The sequence below is a fragment of the Phascolarctos cinereus genome, unplaced genomic scaffold (genome assembly GCF_003287225.1).
Source record: "Phascolarctos cinereus isolate Bilbo 61053 unplaced genomic scaffold, phaCin_HiC Scaffold_5;HRSCAF=322, whole genome shotgun sequence".
Taxonomy (NCBI): domain Eukaryota; kingdom Metazoa; phylum Chordata; class Mammalia; order Diprotodontia; family Phascolarctidae; genus Phascolarctos; species Phascolarctos cinereus.
This window is the reverse complement of record NW_027555958.1, coordinates 253,730,699-253,755,989: the sequence shown is the minus strand read 5'-3', so window position 1 is coordinate 253,755,989 and position 25,291 is coordinate 253,730,699. Positions and strand designations below refer to the sequence as shown.

The following is a 25,291-nucleotide window of genomic DNA, read 5'->3' as shown; positions in this document are numbered from 1 at the left end:
ATCAGAAGAGGATAAACAAATCAGCTAATATGGCAGAAAAGGAAAATGACAAATATCGGAGGGAATGTGGAAAAATTGGGACACTAATGTACTATTGGTGTTGTGAACTGATCTAACCAATCTGGACAACAATTTAGAACTATGCCCAATCGGCTATAAAACTGTGCATAGCCTTTAACCCAGCCATATCATCACTATGTCTGTATCTTAAAGAGATCAAAAAAAGAGAAAAAGGATCCATTTATACACAAATATTAATAGCAGCTCTTTTTATGGTGGCAAAGAATCAGCAACTGAGAGGATGCCCATCAACTGGGGAATGGCTGAACAAGTTGTGGCATATGATTGTAATGGAATACTATTTTGCTGTAAGAAATGACAAAGGGGATGGTTTCAGAAAAACATGGGAAGACTTATATGAACTGATGCAAAATGAAAACAAGAGAACATTGTACACAGCAATAGCAACATTATACAATAATCAACTGTGAATGACTTAGCTAGCCTCAGCAATACAACGATCCATGAAAATTCTGAAAGATTTATGAAAAATGCTATCCACCTCTACAGAAAGAACTGATGGAGTCTGAATGCAGATTGAAGCATACTTTTTTTGGTCCTCAGCAACCTTCTTGGCACCAGCGTCGGGCATTAATGAAAAGTTGGAGCCAAGGTGAAGTAGACAGACTGTCACATGGGGGAGGTCGCCATGCCCACTGCCAGGGCCGCACAGCTCTCTCAGGGTGGGGCATGAGTGCCAGATGGCGGCCATCCTGGGAGCAGACACCAGCCACACCGCCTGGAGAGCCATTAGGATTCAAAGGGTAGCGATCAGTAGGGTTCCCATCATCATCCACCCAATGGAGTGAGATCAAACCCTTTGCTTCCAGCTGAGCCTGGAGTCCAGGGGATGAGAAAGCCATATAACCTGTGGAAATGAGGTGGCAATTGTCAATGCAAAGCTCTATCATCCACTGATTCCCTTGCACTAAAATCAACTTCCCTACTTTGGAAGCTGCATGCTTCTGTTTGTTGTCCTGGGAGTCCAATCTATGCCTGCCCTATCTCTGGGGCTTCTCTATGCTTGGCCCTTTGCCCTCCCAGTTCCATTGATTTTGGTGCAGACCTCACTTTCTCATTATTTTTCCCCAGTCTACCTCCTAATCTTGTGCCTCTCTTTCTTAATACTAATAAGTCCTTTTATCATGGTTCTCACCTTCCTAACAGCTCTTCAACTTCTTTCCCTGTTCTGCCTCTCCCATTCATATTCTGTGCCTATCCTTTTGTCTTTCCTGATACTCTCTCCCCACCATAAACCTAGACCTCCCCCTTCTACCAATCCTAATCCTTACTTCCTGGGTTCTCACCTGTCCTAACATCTTCATTCACCCCACATTCATCACTGCCTCTTATAAACCCAACCTATGTACCACTCACTTCTGGTTACTTTTACCTTCTCCATGGGCACTCCATACTGGCAGCACTCCACCTTCCATTCCTCGAAGCATCAGGGCCGGCCCACGCCCTACGCGCACTGTAGCCCATCTTGACTCAAAGCGACCAGAAACGTTAGACCGAAGGAGAAGGCCAGGCTGGGTGGGGGAATTCTTAGGAGTAGGGTCCTTTTCATCCTCATTAGGGTCTCTCCCAACCCAGCCAAGCAGCGCTAACAGCTGGCAGCCATTACACACTCCCAGGCTAAAGGTATCAGTTCGAGTACGAAAGCGCTGCAACTCTGTACTTGCATGGACATTGAATGTTACAGCTGCTGCCCAGCCTGGGGATAGAGAGTGAGAAAGACAAGCATTAAGGAAAGGAGATGGAAGCTGTTTACATGAGGAAATATTCATGCTCATAGTAATAAAAATTTTTTAAAGAAATAATTAAAGTTTTTGCACAAACAAAATAAATGCAACCAAAATTAGAAGGAAAGCAGAAAACTAGGAAACAATTTTTATAGCAAGTATCTTGGATAAAGGCCTCCTTTCTCAAATATATAGAGAACTGATTCACATTTATAAGAATTCATAAGAATTTATAAGTCATTCCCCAGTTGATAAATAGTCAAAAGATATGAACAGGCAGTTTTCAGATGAAGAAATCAAAGCTAATGCTCTAAATCACTACTGATTTGAGAAATGCAAATTAAAGGAACTTTGAGGTACCACCACATACCCATCAGCTTGGCCAATGTGACAGAAAACAGAAACGACAAATTTTGGAAGAGATATAGAAAAATAGGGACACTAATGCACTGTTGGTGGAGTTGTGAATGGATCCAACCATTCTGGAGAGCAATTTGAAACTATGCCCAAAGGGTTTTATATATAGCAGATCCTTTTTGTAATGGTAAAGAATTAGCAATTGCAGTGATGCCCATCAACTGGGGAATGGCTCAACAAGTTGTGGCATATGATTATAATAGAATATTACTGTGTTATAAGAAATAATGAGTACGCTGATTTCAGAAAAACCTGGAAAGACTTACACAAACTGATGCAAAGAACCAGGAGAACACTATACACAGTAACAGCAATATTGTACAATCAACTGTGAATGACTTGGCTATTCTCAGCAATACAGAGATTCAAGATGATTCCAAAGGACTCATGATGAAAAATGCTATCCCACCTCCAGAAAGAGAACTGATGGAATCTGAATGCAGATTGGAGCATATTATCTTTCACTTTCTCTTTTTTACGTGTTGTTTTTTTTTAATCTAGGTCTCCGTCTTCTTTCACAATACGACTAATAAGGTAATATGTTTTGAATGATTGAACATGTATAACCTATATCAAATTGCTTACCATTTTAGGGAGGGGAGAGGTGAGGAAGGAAAAGAATTTGGAACAAATTTTTAAAAAATGAATGTTAAAAAATTGTCTTTATATGTAATTGGGGAAAATATTATTTAAAATTGTTTTTAATTCATGTAAAAAAAAGAAATATGAATGATCACCAGAGAACAGAATGACAAAGGGAATGTTTATGAAATAGGCAGTTTCATAAACAGCAGAGGCAGAAAAGAGACAGAAATCTTCAGGGGCCTGGGAATGATTTAGGACTGATTTTTATTTCCAGTACACATTGAGATACTCCTATCCTGAGAATACCACCATTTACTGAGGGCAGGTAGAAGCAAAGACATGAGTTCATCTGTCCAATTACTATACTGTTTTCACCTTCACCCAGCTTAAATGGGTAAGATTAAAGGCTAAATTTGAATCCAAAGGAGACTGAATCCTTTGAACAGATGAGGGCAATAAAAATGGACCTTTTACACTAAAGGAACTGGGGATATGGGAGGAATCTAGCAGAAGGAAGTTGGAATAAAAACCAACCTTTTGCAGAACCAAGGACATCTCCGTAACTGAAGCCACCAACAAAGGCCACACCTTGAAATGTGTCCAGTCCAATGGCCCCAGAGCAAAGATCCTGCATTGTTACATCCCAAACCTGAAGTTGAGAGGATAGGAGTCATATTAGAAGTTGGACTCCTAGGACTGGTACCTCTAGTTTCTAGCTCTCTTCTTTTGTGGGGGTAAAGTCTTTTGTTTCTTTGCTTACCTCAAACCCAGCCATGTGGAAAGCATCTGCCATCTCTCGATCTCCATTGCTTCCTTCCTCACGCAGTATGGCAACTCGAGGGGCAGGGCCTCCTGGATGGAGAGGCAGAAACAATCTCAAAGACTGAGGAATCTGATCGTCCACCTGCCCTCTCCCCTGCCCCCCCTCCTCCCCACTCCTTGAACTTAGCAGGCCAAGCACCTAACCCTTATCCCCCAGATCTCTCTCTCTCTCTGGTCCTCCCTCCTCTTCCCCAGAATCTACGTATTCAGGTTCTAACCTCACCAGGTTCATGGGGCACAGAGGTTTCAGTAGGAAAAGGTGGTAAGCTGTAGCGAGGTCCTTTCCGCTCTCTCAACCCAGCTTCCTCCTCATTCACACAGCTTGGCTCAGCCTGCAGCCGCTCCAACTGGAAACTTGTCTCCTCCCATAACGCACGTAACTGCCCCACTGTCTCCTCCAAAACAACTGTTCCATTCACTGCCACTTGAACCTGTGGAGAATGGGGAGGGGAGAAATACAAATGGTAAAGGTCATCCTGGCTAATAGTTCTGAGAACTCTAGCTTGCCCAGCTCCTTCCCAACTTCTTACCCTGGCATGGGGGCCATCCCCAGCTGTGCGACCTATGGAAAGGCAGGTGAGGCCAGCATCCTGATATCGCTTCTGCACCTGGGCCTCATCAAGCTCTCGCACCTCAAGTACCAGACCCAGCTCCTCTGCAAAGAGCACTGGCAGCACTGAAAGGAGAAGCAGGAACACACTAGGGCAAAGGGTCAAGAGGGATGGCAGGAAATGGGGAGCAAAGGGGTCAGTAGAACTGAAAAACCTGAACATGGGATACCTGAGAAAGGAACAGGTTGGGCCATTTAGATGCTCAAATTCCATGAAATAAGAGAAAAATCTGATGGAGAAGGGAAATGGGAAGAGGAGAGTTGGGCTTAAACTTTAGACACTTAAGTCTCTCACCATCAGCCCCAGGAAGGGGCAGATCCACTTCTATCCCACAATTCCCAGCAAATGCCATCTCCAGGATGCAAGTAATAAGACCACCATCACTGACATCATGGCCAGAACTTAGGAGACGGTCTAAGGAAGAAAGAGTAAGAGGTCATCAGTCTCAGGCTCCTTTGGTTTCTTTCCACACCTCACCTTCACAGAGAAAATGTCAGGCAAAGAAAGATTAGGAGAGACAGAACAAGAAACAGGTAACAGACAGACCCTAGAGAAATGTGTCCCTCCTCTCATCCTCATTAAACTATGGGCCAGGCCCTTTGTGCTGTGTCCTTGACTCTTCTGGCCCCTGAGATTCACTCACCTTTCAGCAGGCCCTGGGTAACACTGAAGGCCCAAACAAGGTTTTCAGGAACATCCAAATCGGGCGGCTCTGTCCCAAGCTGAGAGAAGCACTGAGCCAGGGCCGTGCCCCCAAGTCGGTGCTGCCCAGGGCTCAGAGGCACATATAAAAGACATCCTGAAAAATTAAGGAAGTTTGAGGGCAGGGAACAAGAGAAAATCAGATAGGGAGAGGGACAGGAAGCTGGACTTACGATTTCATTTGTATAGAAAACTGCCAAATGAGGACGTTCCCTTTACCAATGCATGTTAACATTTTCTCTGCAACCTACAGTCTTAAACAGCTACCTAGAACACTGAGGGGTAAGTGACTTGCCCAGAGCCACGTGTCAGAAGTAGGACTGAAACTTGGGTCCTCGTGGCTCCAAGGTCAGCTCTCTATCTACTGAGCCATGCAGCCCTGAACTCACTGTATCTCCAATATGGGACTATACTACCTGCATGCATGAGGATTCCCCAAAGACCACAACTCTCAGCATGCACCAGCCTCCCTCCCCATTTTGCAGGTGTGTAAGCCGAGGGTTGCTGAAAAGAGAAGGGTGACCTTCCTGACCTCTGATCATTCAGGAAAGGAAGTGGTACCTTGCCCTCCAGGGTTCTTGAGGTCTGGGGTCACAGTGGCCATTATGTCAGGGCAAACAGCATAGGCTGAAATTACTAGAGATCCTAGTATAAGAAAAGAAGACATGGATGAGGTGAGTTCAGCTTCTCACACTGACCCCTCCCTCCACCTGGCATTCACTACAAGGCCTTCTTCTGTTTTGTTTACTTTCATGAGTTTTCCAGCTCTTTCCACTTCACCTTTCCCTTCATTATCCTATTAAGGTCATCCCATCTCACCAGGAGCCCTCACGGTTTCATTTCCAACACGAGCAGCCATGCTAAGTGAGTCCTTGCCACCATCCACTGCCACCCCGAGGGCACGCATGACAGCTACCATGGCCACACAGGCATCCACCAGAGTTACTCCATCCCCAGGGAGCTTAGCTGGCCACATCCAGTTTCCACTGCATTTCACATCCTGAGTGAGACCAAGAATGACATGTGAGGGTTAGAGAAAACTAGAATATGAGAGGAGTAAAAAGGAGGCGAGTTGGGACAGGGGAAATTGTGTAATGGAGACTACATGCGTATAAGGTCCAGGGTAGTTGGGAAACTGGTATTTGTACAGAAACACCAAGTAGGGGGCTGAAATGCCAAAGAAATGAGGGGCTAAGGGCTGAGGAAAGAGGCAAGGGAAATAGGAAAGTGGAATAGGGGTCATGGTGAGGATGCAGCAGTAAAAGGTTAAGGGACTGGGGGCAAGGCTGGAACCTCACCCGTAGATCAGTGATCTGTGCAAACACCAGGTTGGTGAGGGCTTCAGCCACAGCTAGGCGAGCAGCTGCCCTAGGGTCCAGCAGGCTCTTGACTGGCTGTTCTCCTACAGCTGTAGCTGCCCCTACCAGTTCTCCATGACTTAAGGCTACCACCGCCACATCGGCTAGAGGTGTGTGGAGTGGCCCCACACACTGCTGTTGAGCCACCAGTCCACTCACTGACCGGTCCACCTGTAGGATAAGTGTTCAGGCATTAGGACAAAACAGTGAGACACACCCAGGAAGAGACAGCAGTGACTCATGAGGGGTGGGGAGAAGAAAAGAATTACACAGTCCTGAAGAGAGTAAAGAATATGAGATGTCTTCAAAAGAGGCAGGCAGAGAGAACTAAGAACACAGGTCCCCTCCCTCTTTGGAAGAAGAAACTACCCCAACTGAACTGGTACAATCCTCATTCAAACCCCTGGTGCTGAAAGCCTAGGAAGACGCTTAGCCATGTGGGCCCTAAGGGTGAGGTGGAAGAACTTGTGACACTGTCCTCTGGTAAAATCCCACCACTGACTCCCCTCTTCATCTACCCAACCTTCCCCATCCTGTCCTCCTCCCTCTGGGCTGAAAGAAGGGACTGAACGTGAAGAATTGGGCAAAGCTCACAGTTTTCTTGTAATGAGGCCTCTTTTGAAGCTGGCCCCAAAATGGGGAGAAGAAGTACCTTGTTAGTTAAATAGCGCTTGCTGGCCACGGCAGGCAGACGCAGGACTCGATCGAGAGCCTGAAGGACACTTAACCCAGGGGGCAAAACCAGGGGCTGTAGGACGCAAGGGACTCTCTCAAGGAAGAAATCCTGGAAGAGAAATACAGGGTAGTGGAGGACCTGAAGTCAGGAAATCAGGCAAGGATTCAAAAACACAAAGGGAGGGTCAGATGGGGGTGAGAAAGGAGCATGAGGTTATAAAGGGTTAGGAGGCCAGAGATTTGGGAGGCATAGAAGCAGCCTCAGGGATTTCTAGGCAATACTCCCAGCTATTCCAATCTCAGCACCTTTCTGGGCATCTTCCCTAGCACCCAGTCCAGTTTCAAGTCTACAGGTGTTGAGGTAAGAGCAGAGGGCCCATCCCCATGATCCTGTTTGCCCACAAGACATTTCCGGTCTTCTACTAACACGATCTAGATAGAGATGAAAAAGACAGAAGATAAACAAACTCCATAAAGGATCAGAGATTTCTATCCACTAAATCCATATTCTACCCCCATCACCCATTCTACTCTCTCCTCTTACTCACTGCTTCCCACATACTTACACACAACTCTAAAGTTCACCTGTTTGCTGAACGCATTCCCATCTAATACTTGCTAGCACTTATGTAGCACTTTAAGGTTTGCAAAGAGCCATATATATATGTTATCTCATTTGATCCTCACAACAACTCTTTGAGGTAATTACTACTGCTATCATCCCTATTTTACAGATAAGAAAAGTGAAGCTGAGAAGCGAAGTGTCTTGCCCAAGGGTTCATAGCTAGTTCAGTGTCTTAGGCAGGATTTGAACTCAGGTCTTCCTGACTTTCAGGCCCAACACTCTTCTCCCCCCACCCCCAACTCCTGCAACTGTCTCTATGACTCTTCTTTCAGGTCTTATTGTTCAGTCGTTTCAGTTGTATCCTATTCTTTATGACCCCTTTGGGGGTTTTCTTGGCAAAGATACTAGAGTGGTTTACTATTTCCTTCCCCAGCTCATTTTACAGATGAGGAAACTGAGGCAAACAGGGTTAAGTGATTTGCCCAAGGTCACGCAGCTAATAAGTGTCTAAGACCTGATTTGAACTCAGGTCTTCCTGATTCCAAGCCTGGTACACTATCCAATGTGCCACTTAGCTGCCCTTGTTCTAGGTAGACCCATCTTGTCTGTAAAACTCTGACCCATCCCTTCCTTGCAAGCAATTTTCCCCTCTCCTGTTCATCCCCATTCCTGGTTGTCTAGGCTTCTCACCCGTCCGTCTCCTGTTATGGTTCCAACATAGCAGATAGGACATCGTTCTCGAGAGCAGACCTGGTTCATGAAATCCCGATGAGAAGATCTTGTCAGCAGGGCATTTGACTCCTGGTATTCAGCTCCCCAGATTTCCAGGGCATTCAGCGTTGCATCTCCCAACTATAAAACCACATTAGAGGAGACAGAAGAAGAAAAGATAAAACACGGTCAGATGATCCTTGAGAGCTAAAGCAGATTGGACTTAAATAAGTCAGAAGGATGGATAAGGATTGTTTCTTCTCCTCCGACTCCCTCAGATTTCTTGCAATTCCTGGGGGTAGGGACCTAGCACAACTGTAGGGGGTATACGTATGGTAATGAGACTTCAAATTTCTTCAAGGCACAACATGGAACAGGGTGTGGACTGACATACCTGAAAGCGGCTGGTATAGATCCTGGCTCCAGCTGGATCACTCAGTTCCTTTAGGACATTCCCTAGGAGAATGGGTGAGATAGATCGGACAGGCACTTAGTACACAGATCCTCAGACTGAGGGGTCTCAATGTCAGATCTAATTTTACTTACCTAACCTTATTCTGGGAGCTGGGGGTAGTCTCTGGAGGGGAAGCCCTTAATTTCAATTTTTTCTCTGCTCATTTCCATACTCCCTACCTTTCCTACCTTTTCAACTAACTACTGTAGTTCCCATTCCCCTTAATGAATTAGGATTTTTATCTGAAATGGAGGAAAGCCATAGTGTTATGTGGCAGTGGGAAGGAGACAATCTGCTGTTCCTAAAAGTTCCTCCCTAATCCTGTTTAGGGGAGTTGTGTTAGGAAAAAGGGCCCTGGCCTCCACATTCCATCTCATAGCTCCTCACCATTGCCACCAGCTCCTTGATCATGAAGGCTGCAGATGGGATTCCCTCCAGGCACCTCCACACATGCCCGGATTACCCGGTTCATCTTCTGTTCCATCTCAGGATCACCCCGTTGCACTGCCCCAAAATCCAGGTCACTAGCATTGTCCCCCTGAACCTGTTTGGGGATGAGGTCAAAGATCTTATTCCTTGTGCACTTTGGCATCCAGCCCACAGCTTTCACCTTCTTCTACTCACCTGGATGGATGAAGCAGCTCCACCCCCAAGCCCAATCCTATAGACAGGCCCCCCAACTTTCACAACCTCCATGCCTGTGAAGAAGGAAAGTGAGATGAGCTAGAGTTAGAGAATGGAGAGATATGATAAGGGCCTGTCAAGATGAGGCCTCCAAGTTAAACCCTTCCTCTAGCCCAGAAACAGGGAAGACAGCTAAGGTTATAGCCTAGAAAAGAACCAGGCAAGTACTAAGTGTTAAAAACTTAATGTTTCATGTTTTGCATGACTGAATATATATAACCTGTATCAAATTGCTTGCCTTCTCAATGAGGGGGAGGACAAGGAGGGTAGGAGATAATTTGGAACTCAAAACTGTAAAAAAAAAAACAAACCCAAAGGCTAAAAATTGTTTTTACATGCAATTGGGGAAAAAAAATTTAAATTAAAAATAAAACTTATTATTTTTTGGTGGTAGATAACTACACCCATGATTTAACAGCATAGGAAACTCCCAGTAAGAAATCTCCTCTACCAATGCAGACCAGCATTTTCTCTTCAACTTATGGTCACAGAGAGGTTAAATGCCATTACATGTCAAAGGAAAGACTTGAACCCAGTTCTTTCTGGCTCCAAAGCTGGCTCTCTATCTACCACATAATGCTGCCTCTTCACTAACTTAATAGAGGAAAGGGAAAAAAAAAGAGGAGGAAGCGAATATGTAATGAAAGTGGTACTTTGCCACAAGAATAGAACAGTGGGTAAGAGAAGATAATTTCCCCTGCCTCTTGGACTTTGAAAAAGACCTGAGTTCAGTGAGGAGATAGGAAGCTAACTGGGGAGACGGAATCTTTTCTTCCCTAAGACCTGTACTCTCTGGAGGCAGAGATACTGTGAGAAGGACCTCACCTTTTTCAGGGGCTTCCTTGTTCACATGCTCAGCATTTATGGATCCAATACCACCAGTAAACATGATTGGCTTGATCCACTCCCGCCGCTGCCCATTTGGGAGACAGAGCCCCAGGGATCGGGCAAAGCCTGGATGGAAGAGACATCCGGAGGAGAATGAAGACTGCCCAGCTTCCACACTCCTCAGCAATCCTAATGCTGAGCCCTCAATCCTCTCGAGAAGATACAGGGATCGTGGTACAACGGAGGCAACACTGGTTCACTGAATCAGTAAGACTGGGGTTTCATTTCTTCCTCTAATTACTTATTAGCCAGTCATTTAACCTTCTTAAGGCTCTTACCTCATCTGTAAAATGGGGATAATTCACGTAGCACCTCTGCTATGGGGTGGCTGTGAGGATCAAATGACAAAAAGCATGGAAAACACACTGTGCACCTTAGAGTGCCCTGTAAGTTTTAGCTGTGACCACATGAAGCACTCAGTCCTCCTAGACCCTGGCTCTTCTCCTAGGAATCTAGCTCCCACACTTCACTCTAGACTTCTATGAGGGGCCCAGATGATAAGTAAGACCCCTGCCCATCAGCCTTACCTGCCAGCACTGGCTCCCCAAACTTGTTCCCATAGTCAGAGGCCCCATTGCTTGCTTCAACTGCAACTTCAAGAGGATGGGCGAAGTTCCTTGGATACTGCAAGTTTGGATCTTCCCAGGGTAAACTATAGCCTGGGAGAGTTACAGGGAAGAGAGGACACCTGTGAGCCTTGGGCAGAGGCTTCCTGTCACATGGCAACACTGTGAGAATCAGCTTGGCTAGCGAGATCCACCACTACATCTCGGACCACTTGCAGGCTTTACGGGCCATCTGTAGAGGCTGGCTGATTGAAGAGCAGAGGAAAGGTACAGGCCCCCTGGGCCTCACCCCATTCTTCCCAGCCGCACCTTGTTTGTCCTTCATTCTCAAACAGGACCATGATATGAGGGAGGTGAGGCCACAACTTGCAACTGAATTTGATTTAAGTGAGGGAGGCTGTGCAAAGTCACTAGCCTCACTTTCTCCTCTGGAGCCATCCAGGCACAGTGGCAAGATACAGATCGGGATGACTGGAGCCTTTGCTACAAATGTACACTGAGAAAAGGAATTGCAAATCACAGTTTTCTCACTATGAAAATTCTCCTATTTCAAGGAGAATATGGATTTGAGCCACAAGCTGTCAATGTAATACAGGATGTTCTCAAAATCGTAGTGTTATCTTAAGCTATTAAAATTTTAATATTAGTACATAATAAAACATTAATTTCATACTAGCTTTAATAGTTTAGAACTGCACTAAGACTTCTGGGACACCCTATATTACCAAACTACACTATCCCCTTACAGCATAAGCACCATCGGCAACTGAAAGCCCATCCACTACGGGACCTTCCAATGAAGCCTGATAAGGCACAAGTCATTGCCTTCTGCTAAAGGAAGCAGAGCATCCTCCTGTCTACCAGGATAGAAGATCTATTCAATACAATAAGAGACTTTTAACTGGAAGAGACCTGGAATGTGCAGATTGCCAAAGCAATAGCCTGCGGTGCCAGCCACAACATGCGCCCCTTGGCCTGTACACTGTATGTCTCGAATCCGGCCACCAGTTCCTGTGGTAGCCCCACTGAAAGGAGCAACACCTAGGCATGGAAGAGACAAAGAGGAGACATAGGGACTGGCACAGAAACAGACAAGACTTTCCAAGACCTTTCAGGGAATTGTGAGTCCAGTTTCCTAGTTCCTCTTTTCCTGTATAAAACTGTATAAAGTTTTCGTTTAGGAAATAATATATCCCCAAACCACAGTCCTCCCCCCAACTCCTGTTTCTGTCTCAAGGATTCAGAACCCCACATCCCCAAGGCTTTCCACACCCTGACTCCTACCAGTGGGGAAATTGTGAGTCTCTGCTGTGAAGATGACATGTCTTATTCCTGTCTGCTCCTGAAAACGGCTTGGCTTGGAAGGGTCCTCAGGGCACAGGAATTGTACTTCTTTCCCCTGGATAGCACTGACAATACAGGAAGCATCAGTGCTGGTACAGAGGCATGTATTTGTCCCAAACAAAGCCTCAGGTCCACCTCCTCTAAACCTCAGTCTCACAGGGGCTGACGTTGGAACTCCTGGTTTTCCCCAGTCTTAGCCCTCACCTGCTGTTGTCACAAAATTTAATGACATTGTTGGGATTAGAAGTTGCCTGGGTGCTCATTATGGCATCAAACAACGAGTGCTCCAGCTCTTGTCCATCAACCCAAAGCCGACCCTTGAAGAACCAATGTCGGCTATGTTCACTGGAGGATACAAAAGGAAGAATTATGTCAGGAGGGTGACTGATACAATGAGGAATCTGAAGTAGCTCTTTTCCAGTCTCATTTTCTAACGTGAAATTTGATACATCCCATCAGCCAAATCAACTATAAAAGGGTTAAACAATAAATATGGTTTGGTTTATTTTAGATCATACATATCTCCTCCACCACCACCCCCAACTCCTCAATTTAATACTTCTTTAATGCCTATATTGAAGAATATATTTTTGATAAGGATATCCCTCCACTAGTGAAGAGAGCTCCTCATCCATGCCTTCTCAGAAGGTACCATTCTTGAATGGCTTATTCTCCCACATCCACCATTAGTACAAACTGAGAGGGGCTGTCTCATAGAAGGACTTCTCTCTGAATACACTGTCCCTTAACATCAAGAACTTAGAAATGGAGCAACAATATTAGACACAAAAGCTCGAAAAGGAAACCCAAGCCACCAATAAATCAAACCCCACCTTTCCCTTACAAATTACAAATATCCCAACTCATTTCACCTATTGGACTGGGCCAGGTCAAAGGCCTCCACTATGCTGGGGTTACGTTTCAGCTCCTGAAAGCAACGGGTATAAAAGTCCAGGTCCCAGGAGTCCATGGCCAAACCTAAGGATCACATCACAGACTGCTAACCCCTGGAGCCCAAACCTTCCTGCCCACCCTCTCTGAGTATCTCATTCTTCTCCTCCCACTGTTATCCCTGGGTGTCCCCAATGCCTAGGTCCCACCCAGGATACAAACCTAGCTCTTTATTGGCCTTCTCCAGAGCAGTTCTTCCCTCAGCCAGGATATCAATGAGACCATTGCAGGATGCAGGGAGATTCCCTGTAGAGAAGCTCTGGATAGACCCGGGGAAGCATTGCTCTGTCATCTGATCATGGATAGTAGCTAAAGCAACAGCCTTCTCTTCAGCTGAGGGGGCAGAGGTAAACTGAAGGGAGGACCAAGGAGAGAACAGGATAAACAATGAGGGACATATGACCTATCAGACTCATGGATAGGACAAGAATCTATGAAGAAACAAGAGACAGAGAGCATTATGAGACGTAAAATGGGTAATTTTGATTACATTAAATTAAAAAGGTTTTGCACAAATAAAACCAATGTTGCAAGATTAGAAGGAAAGCAGAAAGTGTGTGTGTGTGGGGGGAATTTTATAGACAAGTTTCTCAGATAAAGGTCTCACGTCTCAAATATATAAAGAACTTAGTCAAATTTATAAGAATATGAACATTCCCCAATTGATAAATGGTCAAAGGATATGAAAGGGCAGTTTTTGGATGAAGAAATCAAAGCTATATATATAGTCATATGAAAAAATGCTCTACATCATTATTGATTAAAGAAATGCAAATTAAAACAACTTTGAGGTATCTCACACCTATCAGATTGGCTAAAATGATAGAAGGGGAAAATGAAATGTTGGAGGGGATGTGGAAAAATTGAGACACTAATACACGGGTGGTGGAACTAAGAACTGATCCAACCATTTTGGAGAGCAATCTGAAATTATGCCCAAAGAATTATAAAACTGTGTATACCCTTTGACCCAACAATACCAAAGGAAAAGAACCTATATGTTCTAAAATAGTTATAGCAGCTCTTTTCGTGGTGGTAAAGAACTGGAAATTGAAGGGGTTTCCATCAATTGGGGAATGGCTAAACAAGTTGTGGCATATGATTATGATGGAATACTGCTGTGCTGTAAGAGATGATGAGCAGGTTGATTTTAGAAAAACATGGAAAGACTTGCACGAAGTAATGAAGAGTGAAATGAGCAGAACCAAGAGAATGCTGGATGTAGTGACAGCATTACTGCTCAAAGAATAAATGAACAACTAAGTTATTCTGAGTATAAATACTCAAATTAACTATAAAGGATCTATGAAGTAAGATCTACCTCTAGAGAAAGAACTGATAAACAGAAATATGCACAGAATGGTTTTACACACACACCCTCACTTGTCAGTGCAGAATGGGGAGAGAGGGAGACAGTTCAGAATTTAAAATGTAACCAAAAATATTTAATACAAGAAATAAAACAAAACAATGAGACCAAGAGATAAGTCAGAAAGAAAGAGAAATTAATAGCAGAGTTTGCACCTTCTCCCCTCAACCCCTTCATGCCAGGCTCTCTCCCTACTACAAATTATTTCAATAACTCTGTTTATCTTATCCTCATAATTCTCCTTCCCCAACTTCCCTGCCACTTGTCCTCTGTCCAAAGCCACTATTTTCTTACAGTGAGCCGGTAGCGTCGAGTTGTCTCTACTCGATCCACAGCATTCAGCCCAGCTGCCCAGCACACAGACACAATGTTGGTAGATGCTGGGCTAGAAAAGCTCAACCTGGAAGAAGTTGAGAAAAGAAAATGAAGCTCTATCAAAGTCATGTATCTCTGGGGTCCCATGATGAATCTAGGACCTTTCCAGGAAGGATGCTTTACCACTACAAGTCAACATGAGAATTTTCTGGCCTTTGTCATCACCACCTTCAGAGTTTATTCAAACATCATCATATTATACTTCAGACATATATGCTAAAGTTAAATTCTGAGACATAAATCTATTTAGGGCTAAAAAATTAATAAATATAATCTGATCTGCCCATCCTCCCTTGTATCAGATTAGACAGTTCCCACAATTCCCTGGGAGTCAAAGTCTAAAATAAGATGATTATTTCTTAAAACCCATATACCAAAAGTATCACAAAAATGATTTGGACAGGCAAAGCAGCCAAGGTTATCAAAAAAGGTAGGGCTGTGTCACCCTGAGCAAGTCACTTAATCCCACTGCCTAGTCAAAAAAAAAAAAAAAGGAGAGGTGGGAATATGACACAGAGAGGGAACATCCCTACACACACACACACCCTTTCCTAACTACTCATCCCTTCCCCAGGACAACTGTATTTTACTATCCACTCCAGTATCTTTGCCAAGAAAACCCTAAATGGGGTCATAAAGAGTTAGATATGACTAAACAACAAAATCTGTAATCCAGAATTGTTCCAGAGACATCCCTGACTAGAACGTTCTTGATGGATTTGTTAGGCCCTCATGAGCTCAGAGATGTTAATCATTTTATAGAAGCCATGTGTCAAGTCTTCATTTCATTACTCATTTCTTAGTCATCTCTGAACCACTCAGTTCACCACTGCACACACATACTTCACTTTGTACCCCTTTGTTCCAGCTAAAAATCACTGACAAAAACTATTGTTAGTTCAGACAGGACCTCTCATGGCTGGTAGAATCCTTATCACTTCAGGTAAGACACTTTATTTCGTCAGCCCACCAGAGATGATCATATGAATGAAAACCCAATCCACACTAACCAAACTCATAAGCAAATTATACATAAACTGGAATGCTAATTCAGTCATTTCAAATGGTACAGAGTATTCCCTCCAGGTAGATACATCACTTGGAACACCAAATCACAGATTAGAGGGCTGTTTGGTAAACTCAGAATCACAGCAAAGTGAGTTGGATACTACTAACAGCTTAGTCTACCAAGCAATGCTGGGATCTAAAAAATGCTCCTTTCACCACTAGAACTAGATTACCCAGTGTCAGAAGACTACTGATAATATCTTACTTTGGCTTTCCTTATTCTAGATTCCACACAGACCATTTCTCTTCTGTTAATAACATTACATTGAACAAGTACATAATTGGATATTATCACTGCTTAGGGATGTATCACCTTGACTACTTTAGACTGATGTTTTATATACACACACATACAAATATACATGTTGCTCAGTCGTTTTTCAGTTGTGTCTGGTTCTTCGTGACCTCATTTGGGGTTTTCTTGGCAAAGATACTGGAGTGGTTTGCCATTTCCTTCTCCAGCTCCAAATAAGAAAACTGAGACAAACAGAGTTAAGTGACTTGCTCTGAGTCACAAAGCTAATAAGTGTCTGAGGCTATATTTGAAGTCAGGTTTTCCTGACTCCAGGCCTGAAGCACTATCCACTGTGCCACCCAGTTTCCCACACAAATATACACATGTATATACACACACATATGTCTCCCTGAGGATCCTTGAGAATGTTAGCTCCTTGAGGATAGGAGACTTTTACTCTGGTCTTCATATCCCCAACACTTAATCACAATTTCTGGTATATAGTTAAGTACTTGATCTTGTTGACAAATCAATGCTCCCTTCAGGAATCCCCCCAGGAGACATTCAGTCTGAGATGTAACACATTTACATGACATCTGATAATGGGTCATTTCTGAGAAGCAGACTTTTGGGCAGATCTGGATTATATTAGAGTCCTACAGCGACAGTTACTAATTGGAAAAGTCATTTAACTTCTCTGATACTCAATTTCCTCCTCTCTAAAAGGAGGGTATTTTTGTTAGAATCAAGTCAGCTAACAAGCGTAAAGTGCCAATGTAAATGTCAGCTATTATGATGTTCAATCTTATTAGACTGAATTTCAAGACACATGTTCTGATGACCCCAATACTAGGTGTGTGTGTGATATACCTAGGTGGGAGCTTTCAATGTTGGTACAAGTTGCATTCCAACTGTACAGTGCCAACCCTTTGAAGAGAGTTTGTTTTATTTTTGTCTTTGTATTTTCAGTGCCCACTTCTACACCTTGCACGCAGTAAGCATTTAAAAAATATTGGATGAATGTAACCTATTATTCCCTAACTGCTCCTGGCCCACCATTTCTGAAAGACTGATGATCTCTGGTCTAGAGTCAATGGAAGCCAACATCCCCAGGAGCTCATAGGAGCTGTTATTACAGTCTTCCTTCCTCAGTTTCTTCCCTGAAAATTAGGAGATGGTTGATGGTAGAACTGGGAGTTTGAGTACATTCCCTGGGGGGAATGCGAGAAAGAAAAACAGAAAAAAAAATATCCCAAGAGGTAGAAGCAGCAGAAGCAGAGGAAAAGTGAAAGCTGGTAGAGGGCAGGATAATTTACAGAAGAGATCATTTACACAAGTGCTAAACTCACCTGGGTCCCACCTCAAGCAGTAAGTCATTGGGGCCTGGCAAAAGCCAGGACTCCCTCGCCACATCATTTGACTCTAAGGGACATCCAAAGAGCCATTCTAGCTTCTTGGTCTCCTGGGGGCTTGGAAGGGACTCAGCTATGAAAGAAGTAAAGAAGGTAGGGTCTCAGGCAGACATTGTGACCCTTAGTCCCTGGCACTTATTCAATACATGCAATATCATAATTTCCAATTCTGTGTTTATTTAATTCTTAACAGTTAGAATTTTATTGTTAAATGTTACAATATAAAACATTAAAACCAAGCTCTATTTTAACTTGTAGAAAGAAACATAGTTAAATATATAGACTTAGTTAAATACATAAATATTCCCCATCAAGGTACCATATACTAGGAAGACAGTTTTAAGAGCTTCTCAGGGCAACCCTTCAAAATTAATAAAAGGAGATTAGATTTATTATTTCAATGGCACAGGAAACTCCAGGATTAAGAAACCTGTTCTAACAAAGCAGGCCAGTTCTGCACCTGCACAGAGCCCAAAGAGAGACAACTACCAAGGGCCAAATGTCTGTCTACTCAATGCTGCAAGTATAAGGACCTATGCAATTTCACTGTCACCCCTATTCCAACTTTCTATTCAACACTCTAGTCGAGTCCCCGTTTTATCTGTACTTCTGGTACTATGCTTTGCATTATTTTTGTTTGCATAGCTGTATTTTATTAAACCTGTCTTCCTGAGAAACCACTGAATGCAGCAGACAGAGTTACAAGGATAATGTGGTTTTATAATCATACGCCAAACTTGCACTGCCTAATGATCCCAGTTGCTTATTAGAAACAATTGTGATGTATGAAGTTCACACAAATGTTCTGTATAGAAAAGATCTTTAAAGCGAATGTCATTTCTGTTGGCAACTGAAATTGTATACAAAAAGCAAATAAAACTCCCAACTTAAAAAAAAGTTACAGAATGGGGGTAAGAATTCACTATTTAACAAAAACTTCCAGGAAAACTGAAAAGTAGCATGGCAGAAATTAGGTAGAGACCAGCACCTCCCACCATATACCAAGATAACGTCAAAACGGATATACGGCTTAGATATAAATAGTCACATCATAGGCAAATTGGAAGAGCAAGCAATAAATTACCTTTCAGATCTATGGACAGAAATATGATATGAATATGAAGAGCTCATGACTAAACAAATGACAGAGAGGACCACCCAAGTTAAAATAGCCAATTCTGACTATATAAAATTAATAAGTTTTTACACAAACAAATCTAACACAGTTAAAATTAGAAGGGAAAAAATCTTGGCATCAAGTTTCTCTAATAAAGATCTTATATCTAGGGCATGATTCAAATTTATAAGACCAAGAACCATTCCCCAATAAATGGTTAATGGATGTGAACAGGCAATTTTCAAAGGAAGAAATCCAAGCTATAGGCAACAATATGAAACAATGCTCCAAATCACTAATAACTAGAAAAATGCAAATCAAAGCATTTTAAGATTCCACGTCATAGCCACCAGACTGGCAAAGATAACAAAAGAAGAAAATGACAAATGGTGGAGTAGCTATGGGAAATCAGGTACACTGGGTTCAACTGATGGTGGAACTATAATTGATCTAGCCATTCTGGAAAGAAATTTGCAACTATGCCCCAAAATTACCCACCTATTCATAGCTTTTGACCCAGTTATACACTGCTAAGCCTATATCTCTAAAGAGATCAAAGAAAAAGGAAAAGGACCTCCATGTATAAAAATATTTATAGCAACTCTTTTAGTAGTAGTAACAAAGCAAAAACTGGAAACTAAGGAGTTGCCCATCTATTTGGGGATGGCTAAAGAAATTATGGTATGAATGGAACAGAATATCATTGTGCCTTAAGAAATGACAAAATGGTTAGTTTCAAAGGAAAAGACCTTTATGAACTGACAGAGGAAAGGAGAAGAACAATTTACACAATGTCAATAACATTACACAGAAAAACACCTGTGAAAGACTTTAGAGCATTGATCAATGCAATGATAAAGATCGAAGATGAAAAATGCTAGCCATCTCTTTCCAGAGAGGTGAAAGACTTAAAATGAGTAAGACATACATTGTTGGATATGGCCAATATGGAAATTTGTTTTGCTGGATTATGTCTATTTGTATGAAAGTTCTATTTTTAGTTTTTTTTGTTGCTATTGCTGCTGTTATGCATACTTCTATTTATCAGTTCTTTCTCTGGAGGTGGATCTTGCTTCATAGATCCTTTGTAGTTGATTAGAGTACTTATAATACTGAGAATAACTTAGTTGTTCAGTTATTCTTCGAATAATATTGCTGTTACTGTATCCAGCATTCTCTTGATTCTGCTCATTTCACTCTTTATTATTTCATTCAAGTCTTTCCATATTTTTCTAAAATCAACCTGCTCACCATCTCTTATAGCACAACAGTATTCCATCATAATCATATGCCACACCTTGTTTAGCCATTCTCCAGCTGATGGGAACCCCCTCAATTTCCAGTTAGTTCTTTGCCATCACAAAAAGAGCTGCTATAAATATTTTAGAACATATAGGTTCTTTTCCTTTATCACCTTGGGAAACAGACCTAATAGGGTATTGCTGAGTCAAAGGGTATATACAGTGTTATAACTCTTTAGGCATAATTCCAGATTGCTTCCAAAATAATTGGATCAGTTCATAGTTCCACCAGCAATGTATTAGTGTCCCAATTTTTCCATATCCCCTCCAACATTTGTCATTTTCCCCTTCTATCACTTTAGGCAATCTGATAGGTGTGAGATGATTATTTCAAATCTGTTTTAATTTGCATTACTCTAATTAATAATGATTTAGAGCAAAGGTTCCTAAACTTATTTGGCCTACCACCCTCTTTAAAAAAAAATTACTCAGCGCCCCCCTGAAAAATCTATTTTCTTTAACCCTTTACTTTTTTTTTGAAATTTGTATCATTTCCAAAAAATACACAAATTTTTTTTTTTTTGAAAATGACACATCTTAAATTTAATAATTTATTGTAAATTTTTGGGAGTTTCCCTGCACTGCAAGTTTGATGATGCCCTATTACATCATGTAACTGTATAGTATTATACTGTAAACAAGTCATTACATGCATATATTCCCGCCAAGTAAGTCCTAACAATGTGACATGCTCACCTGCCAACACTTGCTTGTTAAGACCTGTGGTGAGGACTTGACTTGATCAGTTATAACTTGTGTTTTGTGTGTTTATTTAGAAAATAATGTACTCACTACAACTTTAACTTTGTTACAACAGATGAAACATGTATGAACGGTTTTTCAAAATTTTCTTCTCTTCTCTTCTTTCCTTATGCTCCATTGGTTCCACTTTTATTTAATGCCCCTCAATTGCACCAGAGGCTACCCCAAGCCATTCTCCCCAATCACTCCAATGCCCCCCACCCAGGGGGCTGTATCACCTACTTTGGCAACCTATAAAGAGCATTTTTTCATATGACTATATATAACTTTGATTTCTTCATCCAAAAACTGCCTGTTCATATCTTCTGACCATTTATCAATTGGGGTATGTTTATATTCTTATAAATTTGAAAAAGTTCTCTACATATGAGACATCAGACCTTTATCTGAGAAACTTATCTATAAAATCCCTCCCTCCATTTTCTGCTTTCCTTCTAATCCTGCTACATTGGTTTTATTTGTGGAAAACCTTTTTAATTTAATGTAATCAAAATTATCTATTTTACATTTCACAGTACTCTCTATCTCGTTTCTTCATAAATTCTTCCTATCCATAAACCTGACAGGTAACATGTTCCACGGTTTTCTAACTTACTTATGATATAACATTGATCTGTATTCAATTTGTGCCATACTGTTTTCCAGTTTTCCCAACAATTTTTATCAAATAGTGAATTCTTATCCTAAAAGCTTAAGTCTTTACATCTGTCAAACACAAAGTTACTATAATCATTCGCTACTGTGTGCTCTATGTCTACTCTGCTCCATTCATTCACCTTTTCTATTTCTTAGCCAGTACCACACAGTTCTGATAATTACTCCCATGTAATATAGTTTAAGATCTACTACTTCGAAATCTCCTCCCTTTGCATTTTTTCTTGGTGAGGCATTTGGGGTTCAGTGACTTGCCCAGAGCCACACAGCCAGTAACCTCTGCATTTCTTTCCCATTAATTCCTTGGTTATTCTTGACCTTTTGTTCTTCTAAACGAATTGCTGCTGCTATTGTTGACCAACTGGAGGGGCCAACAAGGAAGGGAGACCATAAATGCTGGCAAAAATAATTTTTTTAGGGGCAGTTAGGTGGTGCAGTGGATGGAGCACTGGCCCTGAAGTCAGGAGGACCTGAGTTCAAATCCGGCCTCAGACCAAACACTTGACACTTACTAGCTGTGTGACCCTGGGCAAATCACTTAACCCCAAGTGCTTAAAACAAAAAAATTTTAAAAGCCCTAAAATCTGTTTTTAACTGGACTATGTATTGGTATGGTTGGATCTCTCCAGAATTAGAGAAATCCTTGCTATCTCTAGCACCCATAGTATGATTTCTCTTCAACCATCTGGGTACCTGGGTTCAAGATTTAGTTCTACAACTTCCTACCTGTTTGACCTGAATCATACTCTAGTTTGGTTTCCTCAACTGTAAAATGAGAGGGGTGGGCTAGATGACCTTTAAGATTTCTTCCAGTTCTAAGTCCATAATCTTTTCATTCTGACCCAGGCTCCCCACCCCACCCCCAAGCCCCAGCAAGCATCCAGATCCTTTACCTGTCCAGTTCACATTATAACACAGCTCTGTCTCTATACCCTGTAGCTCAGTCAGCTTCCCCTTGAGTTTCCTCTGAGTGTGCCCAGAGGCTGCTCCCTCATGACCGGAAGAATGGACATAGAAGTGAAGCACCTGGGACATTTGCACAGGTGTACCTGAAAATCTGTAACAAAGCAAAAATTGTATAAAGCTGATTCCCCACCCTCACCACCCACTATAACTTCTTTTAAAAACTGGGCCTCAAGTTCCTCAAGGGAAAGTTTCAGAAGCAGAGAGGTTGAATCAGTGGTGCTAGCATTACAGCACGGGGTCTGGGAATAGGGCTGGAGTAGCCATTTAAGAAATGTACAGTTGGAGAGCCAAGTCCCTTTTCCACCTACATCCAAGTGAATCCATGCTACTAAATGCTTTGGGGGAAAGAAGAAACACTGCCTTTACTCCTTGCTCAAACACCTTCACTGGCTCCCCAGTTTCCTTTGCCCATTATTTCCCACTCCTTCTCAACTGGAGCACTCTGCTCCTGTCAAGCTGTACTATTTTACAGGATCATAGATTCTGAGCTACAAGCGATCTACTTTAGAAGGCATCTAATCCACTCCCCCTCTTTTTAATGATAAGGAAATGACCTGTCCAAGGTCCCACTGGTAACGAAGTAACAAAGTCAAGATTTAAACCCCAAACCAGAGCTCTTTCCACCATAGCAACTTTTTGTGTGTTTTTCACTTTCTCAATGAAACTAAGCTTCTAGAGAACATGAGAATGGGGCTGTGGACGTGGAACACTGCATACACTATTAGAATTAGCTGCTAAGTTGACCAATTTTTCTGACATGTTTTCCCTCCCTCTTTGATACAAAAATTGGTTCTGGAGGAAGATGGTAACTTTTGGCAATGAGAGTGAGGTTAAACAAAAGATCAATAAACTTTTTTTAAAAAGGAATACCCTTGGGGCAGCTAGGTGGCCTAATGGATGGAACACTAGCCCTGAAGTCTGGAGGACCTGAGTTCAAATCTGGCCTCAGACCAAACACTTGACACTTACTAGCTGTGTGACCCTGGGCAAGTCACTTAACCCCAACTGCCTAAAAAGAAAAAAAAAAGAATTATAAAGGAATACCCTCTTGTCTTGTAATAGTTTGTATCTCCCACTGCTTTTTCAGTGCTAAAAGAGATATCAGAATGTGTGGTGAGAAGAATAGTGCATTTGGAGTTAGAAGACAAGGATCTGAATCCTAGTTCTGTAGTTTTCTACCTGTGTGATGTTGGGCAAGACACACAGATTAGACATAATCCATCAATATGGTCCTCTGTAAAATGAAAGGGTTTGATTGGATGATCTCGAATAGGTGCTTCCAACCCTAAATCTATTATCTATTCTATGGTGGTGAAACTCTCTCTCCTGAGAAAGGACACAAATCCTCCTGGTCTTAGTAGTGAATTTGCTATATCTATCAACCAGAAGCCACTTCCAAATTCAGCTAGTTTGGTCCTGGGACAATAGATTCACAAGTCTACTGCTGGGATCCCTTGTGTCAACATGTCATTCCTTATTTTTCACAGAGCCCACTGGATAACCATTTTATAGATGAGATAATCATTCGTCTACTTAAAAATTTTCAGTGCCTCTTTACTGCCAAAAAATAGTTCATAGGAATTACTAGCATTTATAGACTTTTAACATTTGCAAAAGTGCTTTACTGAATGCGATCTCAACTTAACCACACCAACAATCCTGGGAAAGTAGGTGCTATTATCTTCTAGCACCCCTATTGCCAAGGTTAATACCTAACTTTCCAAGTTACCGCGGCTCCGTAATACATTCTTGCGCTCCAATCAAATCGTGCAACTCCCCGTTCTCTCACCCCCTCCCCGTTCACTTACAGAATTCTGATGGAGCCTGAAGGCCCCCTCCTCCAGGGCCCTCCCTAGATCTACCTTGGCACCTTGCAGAGATTTGTCCTGCCTTTCCCTCACGCGCGTTATCCCGTCCCTTTTACCGGCCTAGGGCTAGGAACATTATTAGCAGGGACTACATCCAAAACCCTCCCACCCCGTTAGCGCCAAGTATGGACGGAAGTGGGTGGTGCACTTGCGCCACAAACAGGAAGAGCTAGGAGAAGCGCGCCAGCAGCCTCCTCCCCCCACCCCTTCATAGGGTGGGCATGTAGGCCGAAGGGGCTACCGCGCTTGCGCACTTAGCGGGACCCCGCAGGGCTGAGCACGTGGACCAAAGGGGCTACAGCGCCTGCGCACTTAGCGGAACCGGCAGGGCCGAGCACGTGGACCAAAGGGGCTGGGCAAAGTCTGAGGGGTAGGCTAAGTACAGCAGTTCTGAGACTGCCCAGGTCCCGGCATGAGTGTCAGCAGCGTGCGTCCCACACCCGACCGCGAGCAGGGAAAGCCTTGGGGATGGGGAGGCGAGGGAGGCGAAGGGCAAACAGCTTTTACTTACGCGAGGTCAGGGATGACAAATTAGGAAGGCGCGGTCTCTTCCACAGCCCGTGGCTCAAGCGGGTGAGGGGCGGGACGCGAGAACGGGGAGGGGGGTTAGATCTCCCCGGGCGTCTCGCGACAGGTTCCCTAACCCCGCCCCCTGCTAACCTCCCCTCCCCTCCTCTCCTCCCCGCCTCGCCCCGGGGGCCCAGAGGCTTTTTCTGCACGTGTAATGTGGGGATTTTTCATGCCGTTATTAACTTATGCTGTTTTTTTTTTCTGCTTCATAATCATAACTAGATATATATTGCTTTAGGTTTGCGTAGCGCTTTACAAATATCTCATTTTTATTCTCACAGTAACTCTGAAGGCGCTATTATCCCCCATTGTACCGATGGAGAAACTGAGGCAGGCAAAGGTCAAGTGACTTATCTAGGCTCACATAGCTGAGGAAGGATTTGAACTCGTTTTCTTGACTCCAGGTTCAGCACTGTGGCCACTGCTCCACGTAGTTGCACACCTAGTTTTAAGGAG

The 25,291-nt window shown here is 42.9% G+C and overlaps 1 protein-coding gene across 4 annotated transcripts; it reads right to left on the bottom strand.

Annotated features, from left to right (window-relative positions):
* Nucleotides 1–254: 254 nt before the first annotated feature.
* Nucleotides 255–24,883, bottom strand: PFAS (phosphoribosylformylglycinamidine synthase). 4 transcript variants are annotated; one of them, XM_020966677.2, is made up of 28 exons: nucleotides 24,777–24,883; nucleotides 22,325–22,488; nucleotides 17,535–17,670; nucleotides 14,802–14,907; nucleotides 13,301–13,490; nucleotides 13,060–13,165; nucleotides 12,392–12,532; nucleotides 12,128–12,252; nucleotides 11,756–11,884; nucleotides 10,805–10,936; nucleotides 10,215–10,343; nucleotides 9,330–9,403; nucleotides 9,093–9,249; nucleotides 8,646–8,707; nucleotides 8,231–8,392; nucleotides 7,282–7,407; nucleotides 6,953–7,084; nucleotides 6,241–6,471; nucleotides 5,762–5,942; nucleotides 5,504–5,587; nucleotides 4,884–5,039; nucleotides 4,535–4,654; nucleotides 4,160–4,305; nucleotides 3,853–4,060; nucleotides 3,568–3,659; nucleotides 3,342–3,456; nucleotides 1,454–1,777; nucleotides 255–928 (listed from the first exon to the last, which is right to left on the bottom strand). In XM_020966677.2, the coding sequence occupies exons 2-28, from the start codon at nucleotides 22,464–22,466 to the stop codon at nucleotides 621–623; spliced, it is 4,014 nt and encodes a 1,337-aa protein (XP_020822336.1). In that variant the 5' UTR covers nucleotides 22,467–22,488; nucleotides 24,777–24,883; the 3' UTR covers nucleotides 255–620. The 4 variants fall into 4 exon arrangements, with proteins under 4 accessions (XP_020822336.1, XP_020822338.1, XP_020822337.1 ...); XM_020966679.2 differs by lacking the exon at nucleotides 24,777–24,883 and adding an exon at nucleotides 24,206–24,391; XM_020966678.2 differs by lacking the exon at nucleotides 24,777–24,883 and adding an exon at nucleotides 24,260–24,391.
* Between the last annotated feature and the right edge of the window lie 408 nt (nucleotides 24,884–25,291).

Bases quoted from the DNA above. Each gene is read 5' to 3' on its own strand.
- PFAS (XM_020966677.2), bottom strand. From the start codon at position 22,466: ATGTCCCAGGTGCTTCACTTCTATGTCCATTCTTCCGGTCATGAGGGA. The intron at 17,671-22,324 runs GTAAAGGATCTG...CTTCTTTCATAG, and splicing joins TTATAATGTGAACTGGACAG to CTGAGTCCCTTCCAAGCCCC. The intron at 1,778-3,341 runs GTTGGTTTTTAT...CTCTATCCCCAG, and splicing joins TGTCCTTGGTTCTGCAAAAG to GCTGGGCAGCAGCTGTAACA.